We start from the raw sequence: 12,101 nt of genomic DNA, 5'->3' as shown, positions 1-12,101 counted from the left end.
AGTTTTAAGGAGAGAATTCTCAGCAATGCCGTTGACTTGTGAATTTACACATGGTTTGTCTTAAAGTTTTTCATATTAAAAACACCACATAGACATAAACAACATTAAAAGCTGGATTTTCAGCACAGGGGGACTTTAAATGTAATCTTAAACGTACATATTTTCCAAAAAATGTAACGGAGTAAATATAGCGTGTTACGACCCACCTCTGGTGACAACACTGTTCATTACATTGACTTCCCTATCTGCATGTGAATGAGGGACCGGACACACAAGTTCCACAGTTATCCGAACTCAAGCTACAGAAGTTCCACAGCTGTTGGTTTGTGCATTTATGATCTATTCTGCTTGAGTTTCGTTGTGTTCTGGTTCTGTTTTCCCTGTTTCTGTTTGCCTGTGTGACCAGTTTCCTAGTACAGTTCCCAGATTCTCTTCGCCTGTTGTTCAGTCACTCGTTTAGTCTGTGAATATATACACTCCCTGTTTTGTTTAGTTCTTTCAGTCTCGCCTGGTTAAGTAGATGTGTGAGGATTTTTGGATTAAAGACTGTTTCCTTTATTTGGGATTTATTATCATTTGATAAATGTTGATTTTTTTTTGTTTTGAAAAAAGCGTCACGTCCCGTCCACTTGCTGAAGGTCTAGTGTGAATGGGTTCAGACTCATCATTGGCCAGTTCTTGCTCTCCATCTCCCAGTTTCCCTGTTCCCCAGGCTGATCCCGGAGTCTCCGCGCTGGCTTCTCTCTCAGGGGCGAGTGCTGGAGTCGGAGGCCATCGTGAGGGAGGCGGCGAGGAAGAACAAGGTCTCTGCGCCAGAGGTCATCTTCAGCCAGGTCTGGTCACTGCTCTTGAGGCTATTATACGTGGGATGATGCCAAAGACAAATGTGTGTTTCTACATCGATCGCTAGGTTAAAGCGACGGGATCCCAGAGCAACCAGTACAGCGTCCTCGACATCCTGAGGACCAGCGAGATCCGCAAGACAACCTTCATGTGTTTACTGCTGTGGTGAGGGATTATGCTTTCACATCATATTCACATCTATCATTTCAAATTCTTTACTCAGCAAACAGGGAGTTATGATATATAGATCTAATGGACGAAATAAGCTTGTGAAATTTACAAATAAATACGAAAGGAGACGAAGGAAAAACACAGGAGAGTATCAGCTTTAGTTTCTGCCTCAATGGGATTTTTCCTTAAAGGGATCGTTCACCCAAAAAACATGTTTTTGTCGTGTTTTTGTTTAATGTGTCAGTGATTGTCCTTTTCTGATAGGATGGCCATCAACGTTGGATATTTCGGCTTGTCCCTGAACACGGCTAACCTCAGCGGCGACCCGTTCCTTAACTGCTTCCTGTCCGCGGTGACGGAGGTGCCGGCGTACATCGTGTCCACGTTCCTCCTGAAGAGCTGTCCTCGCAGGCCCGTGCTCTCCGCTTTCCTCATTACAGGAGGAGGATTCCTGCTCCTGCTGCAGCTGATCCCCGACCGTAAGAGCTCACAACACACACAACACAACACACACAACACACACACCACAACACAACACACACACCACAACACAGCAGACATGTGCTCTCCACTTTCCTCATTACAGGAGGAGGATTCCTGCTCCTGCTGCAGCTGATCCCTGACCGTAAGAGCTCACAACACACACAAGACACACAACACACCACAACACAACACACACACACCACAACACAGCAGACCCGTGCTCTCCGCTTTCGTCATTACAGGAGGAGGATTCCTGCTCCTGCTGCAGCTGATCCCCAACCGTAAGAGCTCACAACACACAACACACACAACACACACAACACACCACAACACAACACACACACCACAACACAGCAGACATGTGCTCTCCACTTTCCTCATTACAGGAGGAGGATTCCTGCTCCTGCTGCAGCTGACCCCTGACCGTAAGAGCTCACAACACACACAACACAACACACACCACAGCAGACCCGTGCCCTCCGCTTTCCTCATTACAGGAGGAGGATTCCTGTTCCTGCTGCAGCTGATCCCCGACCGTAAGAGCTCACAACACACACAACACACACAACACACACAACACAACACAGCAGACCCGTGCTCTCCGCTTTCCTCATTACAGGAGGAGGATTCCTGCTCCTGCTGCAGCTGATCCCCGACTGTAAGAGCTCACAACAAACACAACACACACAACACAACACACACAACACACACACCACAGAAGACCCGTGCCCTCCACTTTCCTCATTACAGGAGGAGGATTCCTGTTCCTGCTGCAGCTGATCCCCGACCGTAAGACCTCACAACACACACAACACACAAAACACAACACACACAACACAACACACACACCACAGCAGACCGGTGCCCTCCGCTTTCCTCATTACAGGAGGAGGATTCCTGCTCCTGCTGCAGCTGATCCCTGCCCGTAAGAGCTCACAACACACACAACACACACAACACAACACAACACACACACACACCACAGAAGACCCGTGCTCTCCGCTTTCCTCATTACAGGAGGAGGATTCCTGCTCCTGCTGCAGCTGATCCCCGACCGTAAGAGCTCACAACACACAGAACACACAAAACACAACACACACAACACAACACAACTCAACTCAACTCAACACACACAACACACACACCACAACACAGAAGACACGTGCTCTCCGCTTTCCTCATTACAGGAGGAGGATTCCTGCTCCTGCTGCAGCTGATCCCCAACCGTAAGAGCTCACAACACACACAACACACACAACACAACACACACAACACAACACAGCAGACCCGTGCTCTCCGCTTTCCTCATTACAGGAGGAGGATTCCTGCTCCTGCTGCAGCTGATCCCCGACCGTAAGAGCTCACAACAAACAACACAACAAACACAACACAACACACACACACCACAGAAGACCTGTGCCCTCCACTTTCCTCATTACAGGAGGAGGATTCCTGCTCCTGCTGCAGCTGATCCCCGACCGTAAGAGCTCACAACACACAACACAACACAACTCAACTCAACACACACAACACACACACCACAACACAGCAGACACGTGCTCTCCGCATTCCTCATTACAGGAGGAGGATTCCTGCTCCTGCTGCAGCTGATCCCGGACCGTAAGAGCTCACAACACACACAACACAACACAGACACCACAACACAGCAGACCCGTGCTCTCCGCTTTCCTCATTACAGGAGGAGGATTCCTGCTCCTGCTGCAGCTGATCCCCGACTGTAAGAGCTCACAACACACACAACACACACAACACAACACACACAACACACACACCACAGAAGACCCGTGCCCTCCACTTTCCTCATTACAGGAGGAGGATTCCTGTTCCTGCTGCAGCTGATCCCCGACCGTAAGACCTCACAACACACACAACACACACAACACAACACACACAACACAACACACACACCACAGCAGACCGGTGCCCTCCGCTTTCCTCATTACAGGAGGAGGATTCCTGCTCCTGCTGCAGCTGATCCCTGCCCGTAAGAGCTCACAACACACACAACACACACAACACACACACACACCACAGAAGACCCATGCCCTCCACTTTCCTCATTACAGGAGGAGGATTCCTGCTCCTGCTGCAGCTGATCACTGACCGTAAGAGCTCACAACACACATAACACACACAACACAACACACACACACACACACCACAGCAGACCCGTGCCCTCCGCTTTCCTCATTAGAGGAGGAGGATTCCTGCTCCTGCTGCAGCTGATCCCCGACCGTAAGAGCTCACAACAAACAACACAACAAACACAACACAACACACACACACACCACAGCAGACCAGTGCCCTCCGCTTTCCTCATTACAGGAGGAGGATTCCTGCTCCTGCTGCGGCTGATCCCCGACCGTAAGAGCTCACAACACACACAACACACACAACACAACTCAACTCAACTCAACACACACAACAAACACACCACAACACAGCAGACCCGTGCTCTCCGCCTTCCTCATTACAGGAGGAGGATTCCTGCTCCTGCTGCAGCTGATCCCCGACTGTAAGAGCTCACAACACATACAACACAACACACACAACACAGCTCAAATAAAGCCTGACTTAAGGTTCAGGCTTCGAAAATTATCCTAAAATTTAGATTCAAGCAGAGTTCCTACACAATATAAAAAGGTAAGACTCTTGTCCATGCAACTTGAGCTCACAACACACACACAACACACACAGCACAACACAACACACACACACCACAGCAGACTGGTGCCCTCCGCTTTCCTCATTACAGGAGGAGGATTCCTGCTCCTGCTGCAGCTGATACCCGACCGTAAGAGCTCACAACACACACAACACACACAACACAACACAACACAACAAACACAACACAACACACACCACAGCAGACCCGTGCCCTCCGCTTTCCTCATTACAGGAGGAGGATTCCTGCTCCTGCTGCAGTGATCCGCGACCGTAAGAGCTCACAACACACACAACACACACAACACAACACACACACACACCACAGCAGACCGGTGCCCTCCACTTTCCTCATTACAGGAGGAGGATTCCTGCTCCTGCTGCAGTGATCCGCGACCGTAAGAGCTCACAACACATACAACACACACAACACAACACACACAACACAGCTCAAATAAAGCCCGACTTAAGGTTCAGGCTTCGAAAATTATCCTAAAATTTAGATTCAAGCAGAGTTCCTACACAATATAAAAAGGTAAGACTCTTGTCCATGCAACTTGAGCTCACAACACACACAACACACACAACACAACACAACACACACACACACACCACAGCAGACCGGTGCCCTCCGCTTTCCTCATTACAGGAGGAGGATTCCTGTTCCTGCTGCAGTGATCCGCGACCGTAAGAGCTCACAACACATACAACACAAACAACACACACAACACAACACACACACACACAACAGCAGACCGGTGCCCTCCACTTTCCTCATTACAGGAGGAGGATTCCTGCTCCTGCTGCAGCTGATCCCTGACCGTAAGAGCACACAACACACACAACACAACACAACACACACAACACAACACAACACACACACCACAACACAGCAGACCCGTGCCCTCCGCTTTCCTCATTACAGGAGGAGGATTCCTGCTCCTGCTGCAGCTGATCCCTGACCGTAAGAGCACACAACACACACAACACAACACACACAACACAACACACACACCACAACAAAGCAGACCCGTGCCCTCCGCTTTCCTCATTACAGGAGGAGGATTCCTGCTCCTGCTGCAGTGATCCGCGACCGTAAGAGCTCACAACACACACAACACACACAACACAACACACACACACACCACAGCAGACCGGTGCCCTCCACTTTCCTCATTACAGGAGGAGGATTCCTGCTCCTGCTGCAGTGATCCGCGACCGTAAGAGCTCACAACACATACAACACACACAACACAACACACACAACACAGCTCAAATAAAGCCTGACTTAAGGTTCAGGCTTCGAAAATTATCCTAAAATTTAGATTCAAGCAGAGTTCCTACACAATATAAAAAGGTAAGACTCTTGTCCATGCAACTTGAGCTCACAACACACACAACACAACACAACACACACACACACACACCACAGCAGACCGGTGCCCTCCGCTTTCCTCATTACAGGAGGAGGATTCCTGTTCCTGCTGCAGTGATCCGCGACCGTAAGAGCTCACAACACATACAACACAAACAACACACACAACACAACACACACACACACCACAGCAGACCGGTGCCCTCCACTTTCCTCATTACAGGAGGAGGATTCCTGCTCCTGCTGCAGCTGATCCCTGACCGTAAGAGCACACAACACACACAACACAACACACACAACACAACACAACACACACACCACAACACAGCAGACCCGTGCCCTCCGCTTTCCTCATTACAGGAGGAGGATTCCTGCTCCTGCTGCAGCTGATCCCTGACCGTAAGAGCACACAACACACACAACACAACACAACACACAACACAACACACACACCACAACAAAGCAGACCCGTGCCCTCCGCTTTCCTCATTACAGGAGGAGGATTCCTGCTCCTGCTGCAGCTGATACCCGACCGTAAGAGCTCACAACACACACAACACACACATCACAACACAACACACCACAACACAGCAGACCCGTGCCCTCCGCTTTCCTCATTACAGGAGGAGGATTCCTGTTCCTGCTGCAGTGATCCGCGACCGTAAGAGCTCACAACACATACAACACAAACAACACACACAACACAACACACACACACACCACAGCAGACCGGTGCCCTCCACTTTCCTCATTACAGGAGGAGGATTCCTGCTCCTGCTGCAGCTGATCCCCGACCGTAAGAGCTCACAACACACACAACACACACACAACACACACAACACAACACAACACAGCAGACCCGTGCTCTCCGCTTTCCTCATTACAGGAGGAGGATTCCTGCTCCTGCTGCAGCTGATCCCCAACCGTAAGAGCTCACAACACACACAACACAACACACACAACACAACACAACTCAACACACACACCACAACACAGCAGACCCGTGCTCTCCGCTTTCCTCATTACAGGAGGAGGATTCCTGCCTACAAACTTGCTCGCTGCTGCCCGCTCTTTGGAAATTACCCACTCAAGTTTGGTGTCTATGTCATGCTTTGATTTCCCCCTTTCGGTTTCATAACTCTCCACAACGTCATTAGAGCAGTAAGCCAATAGAGACCGTTAAAACAAAATCCTTCTCGTGTAAAAAATAAATAATTTCTTCTTAGCAACGGTCTGCTACAGCGCCTCTCATTGGCTGGCGACTTCTTCGCGTGCACAGTGTACACAATCCGCAATGGTTACGGTGCAAGCCATGGATTCTGAGATAGCGCGTTTGCTCAATTTAAACTTTAATTACAGCAATAATTTAACGAACATAGTAAATGATTTTTTCGCAAATGATTGGGAAGATGATACAGAATGTCCAGAGACTGGCTTGGCAAAGGAGGATGACCTGAAAGACGACTAATTCGATCAATGTGTGGAACAGTTTTGTAACAACACACACACACACACACAGACAAACACATACGGGCATGTACGCATATTCATACACACAAACAGGCATGCACACACACACACACACACACACACACACACACACACACACACAGAGAGAAGGACACAGACAAACAAACACATACGGGCATGTCATGTATGTATATTCATACACACACACAGACATGCACACACACACACACACACACACACACACACACACACACACACACACACACACACACACTTGAATTAAGTGGTGGGGAACTCACAATGGTGTAAATTTCATTTATTTCCTTTCATTAGTAATGCGTAGCTAAGGACTTCATTTGGAGAACTTTAAAGTCGATTTTCTCAATATTTAGATTTTTTGCCCCATCAGATTCCAGATTTTCAAAAGGTTGTATCTCGGCCAAATAATGTCATATCCTAACAAACCATAGATCAATGGAACGCTTATTTACTCAGCTTCAATGTGATGTATAAATCTCAATTTAAAGAAAATGACCCATAAGACTGGTTTTGTTGTCCAGGGTCACAAATGAGGATTATCACAAGGCCTTAAAGCCATAAAAGAGCAGTAAGCAAGAGCAGAGAAGGAGAATTTGAAGAATTGAGTGCAAGTTTAGTGCACTTTGAAGAAAAAGCCTTAGCATGTGAGTTTACTACAGGTCAAGGATTAGCTTACGCTCTATGCAATTAAAACCGGACTTGGACATTTCAAGGAAAAGAGGTTAATCCTGTTACTCACATATTTATCAGGAAAGCTGTGCCGTACGCTTGCAAAATACATCCACGTGTTAAATGATCGATTATGATTTCACTTTTTTAACTTTAGTTAGTGTGTAATGTTGCTGTTTGAGCATAAACAACATCTGCCAAAATTACGACGCTTAAAGTTCAAAGCAAAGGGAGAAATCTCTTTTTAAGAACTACAACAAACGGCTGGTAGGGACTCCACGACATTCCTCCCGGGTTAGTGACATCACAAACACTAGAATTTACATAAACCCCGCCCCCGGGAACACGATTTTTAGAATAACATGACAGAATATGCTAATCAATGACTAGAAGATAACTACTCATCAGCTACATGAATTCATCAACTAACCGTTCAGAAACATCCTGTTGCTTCTACATGTTGTCACTCGAGACTCTCCATCATTGTGGGACTCCCGTTTGAACATAAAAGGCTAAAAGTTTGTGAAATGTTCAGTGCGTACACATGCATACACACACACAAGCTCTTGAAGCTCCGCCCCCTGTGCCGGGAGCAGCAGCTCATTTGAATTTAAAGGGACACACACAAAAACAGCACATTTTGCTCACCCTCAAAAAGTGACAATTTTAACATGCTGTAAAAAAATATCTGTGGGGTATTTTGATCTAAAAGTCAAGTCAAGTCAAGTCAAATATATTTATATAGCGCTTTTCACAATACAGATTGTATCAAAGCTGCTTCACAGTATCAATCAAAACAACTTAACAATGTTTGTTTATTACTGGAAAAAAAGACATCCTTGTTTGGTAGAGCTGATCAATGGTATGATTGGTAAATTAATTTGAATATCCCCAACTAAAACTTCCCATACACACTCTGGGGACATCAGAGACTTATTTTACATCTTGTGAAAAGGCATTATAGGACCAGCGTAACGACGAGCTCTTCCACAGATCTTCACTCTCTGGCTCTGGCTGTAGAGATGGCTGGGAAGTTCGGCTTCACCATGTCCTTCACGGTGGTGTACATCTACACAGCGGAGCTCTATCCCACGGTCCTGAGGAACCTGGGACTCGGCATGTGCTCCTCAGCCGCTCGCATCGGCAGCATCACCGCACCATACGTCATATTCCTGGGTAAATACAGAGTTTGTGTCAGTTTTGCAAAAGTTTATGAATTATTTAGGTTGCTCGATGTTTGTATAAAGAAATGTTCAGCTTTAGCTTTTCTGACTGCAACCGTACATGCGTTGCGTATTTGTCTGAAATTAAGCCAATCTGAATTTAGATCTGTTCTCCTGGCTTTTGCCCATGCCAGATTACGCTCATGAAGCGTGTTGGATAAGAAACTCTCTGTACCTCTTAAAGGGGGCATGTTTATTTACTAACCCCTAACCCTAACCCTAAGCAGAAAAATGTGCATAAAATAATTCTAAGGCTCTTTCAAGATCAGGAATTAAATTAATTTTTTCCCACTCAAAATTGTTCAAATTGTGTAGGAACCCATGCTCAGAGAAACGTTTCATGTCACGCCTTGTGTTTGGTGGTTTGGTTTTAGGAATGTTTGTGTTTCTAACCGATGCGATGACACAGTGGTCACATGATGTCCTTCGCAAATATGGAAGCAGTGGAATACTTCTGCGGAACGCTTAAGATTAAATCTATCAGAGATGATTTTTCCGGACATTTTGAATTCAGTCAAGTGGGACTGTCAAAAATCTGAAAAAGACTTAATGGATCCCAATAGGTTTTTAATTCATCAGTTGCTGAATGCAACCAATGCCAGTTTAAGTCACCAAGAACTAGTAATTCTTTATAATGTAAATCTGAAAGGATCTGTAATAGAGAAGGGAGAGCACTAACAGTAGATGGCGTCCTATAGCAGCCAGACACGTATGCTGAGAGACTTAGAACATCAAGAAACCTCTAAATCTGTTTACTCACTGATTTAGAGAGCAATACTTTTACATGAAACCTTTTTTTATTTTATAAACATTGCTACGCCCCCACTCCATTTTGGTCTGTCAGTCTTATATACATTATAGCCATTAATACAAATATCCTTGTCCAAAACAGATTTGTTCAGCCAAGTTTCAGTAAGAACAATCACATCCGCATCAGTTGACTGATCCGGACCATATACATTTTAAGCTCCAAACATTTAAATGTATGAAACCAAGTCCACCTTGATTTATAATCTGCAGGTGTTTCAACCCTTGAAACTGAGACTGGATTAAGTTGAACGTTTCCTGAGATCAAAAGTAATAAAATAATCAAACAGCTCTCCCTAAATGATTTAATATTATAGTCTTTGGAATTTACCTCTACTATTTTAAAATTGCATCTGGATCTGCTTTGTTTGTACCTAATGTGTTATTTCTGCTTTCTCTTTGTCACTTATTGCATTTTCCTCTCCTATATTTAACATTGGATATTCATATTGTTCCCCACTTCCACTCCTCTTTAATCATGATCCACTTCCTCAACTGGAGGCCTTTTAACTATTTCTTCACCAAATGACTCTCAATGCCTCACCAGTGCCCAGTACTCTCTTTACTCTCCTTCTGCTGAGTTTTCTTATAGATGATCATATGTTCCCAATTATGTGTTTTCTTCAGTATTTAAATGCTTTCCTTTTCTTTCTGATCGCTACACTTGCTGAACTATTGTCTCCACCCTCTTTCCTTTACTTTTCTGTATCTCTGAAACTAATTCTATATTTATTGTTTCAATATCTTTCCCTTTGTTAATCTTGATAATTTTCATTCCATCTTCATTCATTATTTTTCCCAATTAGCTTCTTCAAACTGCCATTTTCCTATATTTCCTCATTTTTGCCTCCTTCCCATTTCATTATTTACAATTTTACTGATTATAGACATACTTCCCAATTTAGTATTCCTCCTAATGTATTTGAAACAATTGTTAGATCTATTGCTGATTCCCTTCCTGAATTCAAGTCTATTCTTGTGAAGTTTCCATCATTTAAGCAAACAAGTCTTGGGAGGATTCATAAAAACTGATAAAACTTGAATCAAAGTCTGAATGAGTATGTTTACCATTTCTGAAATATTTCTGAAAGAACATATTCTATCAGCATTTTACTCATACAGATTTAAGTGGGATTGTTGTGATGCCGTTGTGTTCTCCTCTCGGCTCATGATAAAGGCACGTTCAGCAAGTGTGTTCCCTACCTCCTGATGGGAAGCCTGACCGTCGCGTCCTCCGTCACGAACCTGTTTCTGCCCGAGACCTTCCAGAAAGTGCTGCCCGAGACACTGGAGCAGATGCAGACATGCAGAAGGTACGTCTTCATCACTCCAAACATCAATATTACAGCATTAACTCCTCATTAATATGAGCTGTTTCTGATCAGTTTCATTAGAAGAGATAAACACAGCTTGGAGGACGGGAGAGGAACGGTCATCATGAAGCAACACAGAGTAACTCAGGAGTGAAGATGATTCAGACGATCCTACAGTCGCCCTCGTCTTCACGAAGAACTCAATGGCTTCACATTATTTAATTATTTAATGAAGAAAATATTCATTTTTACATTGTTTGATTTTATTTTGTATTGTATTAACACTGTATTTGTTTCTTTTTTCTCTGTGGTTTATTTTTTAAAAAGACAATAACGGTTGTTTTGATAATAAAATCATATGGAGATCGAGCTCAGAAATGATAGTTGATGTACATGTATATTGAAAGTGGATGTGAAAAATGCATAAATAAAAGCAGTATTAAACGGATAGTTCCAGGCTTGACAGTGATTGGTCGAGCTGCGTTTGAAGACATTGTAAAATACTCTATAAACACACAGCTGTCTGTCGTCTGGTTGCATCAGTATTACACGGAGAGCCTAAAACACTCACTAATGTTCTGAAAGCGCTGTAAACTGAGGCTTCATTGGGATTACTGTCTTATTTAAGAGCATGTCAAAAAATATACAGACATGTTCTGTGGAAATCTCAAGACCAAAAAATGTTCATCCAATCACTGCTTTCGGATGTTCTACCGGCCTGTCAGTGTGTGTATGCACTCCTGCTCACACACACACACACCCGTTGTCAGTGTGACTGTAAGGTTGTGGACGGGCACTGAGCGCCTTCATCAGTTCTGTCACGGTCACCAGCTAGTCACCACATCCTCACTACATTTCCCATCATCCTCCCTGGCCCTCACCTGCATGCAATCCCAATCACAGAGATCGCTGTCACCTGCTCCTGCACACCATCTCCTCGTCACAGGCAGCATATCCACCTTATTCCTGACGACCTTACTGCGTTTTGAATTATGGGTGGCACTTCCGGTTTGGGGAACTTCC

At 45.1% G+C, this 12,101-nt stretch overlaps 1 protein-coding gene across 1 annotated transcript in view; it reads left to right on the top strand.

Annotated features, from left to right (window-relative positions):
* The window catches only part of slc22a5 (solute carrier family 22 member 5), a 48,422-nt gene extending 36,894 nt beyond the window's left edge, over window positions 1-11,528 (top strand). The window contains exons 5-10 of the mRNA XM_077225131.1: window positions 713-833; window positions 911-1,008; window positions 1,279-1,493; window positions 8,729-8,911; window positions 10,943-11,078; window positions 11,151-11,528. Coding sequence (XP_077081246.1) covers window positions 713-833; window positions 911-1,008; window positions 1,279-1,493; window positions 8,729-8,911; window positions 10,943-11,078; window positions 11,151-11,232 — 835 coding nt within the window. The 3' untranslated portion in view covers window positions 11,233-11,528. The remainder of the gene's footprint in view (window positions 1-712; window positions 834-910; window positions 1,009-1,278; window positions 1,494-8,728; window positions 8,912-10,942; window positions 11,079-11,150) is intronic.
* The last annotated feature ends 573 nt before the right edge of the window (window positions 11,529-12,101 follow it).

This window comes from Siphateles boraxobius, unplaced genomic scaffold (assembly GCF_051911475.1).
Source record: "Siphateles boraxobius isolate OS27281-9 unplaced genomic scaffold, OSU_SipBor_1 125, whole genome shotgun sequence".
In the NCBI taxonomy this organism is placed as follows: Eukaryota; Metazoa; Chordata; class Actinopteri; order Cypriniformes; family Leuciscidae; genus Siphateles; species Siphateles boraxobius.
This window is presented reverse-complemented; position numbering and strand designations above follow the sequence as displayed.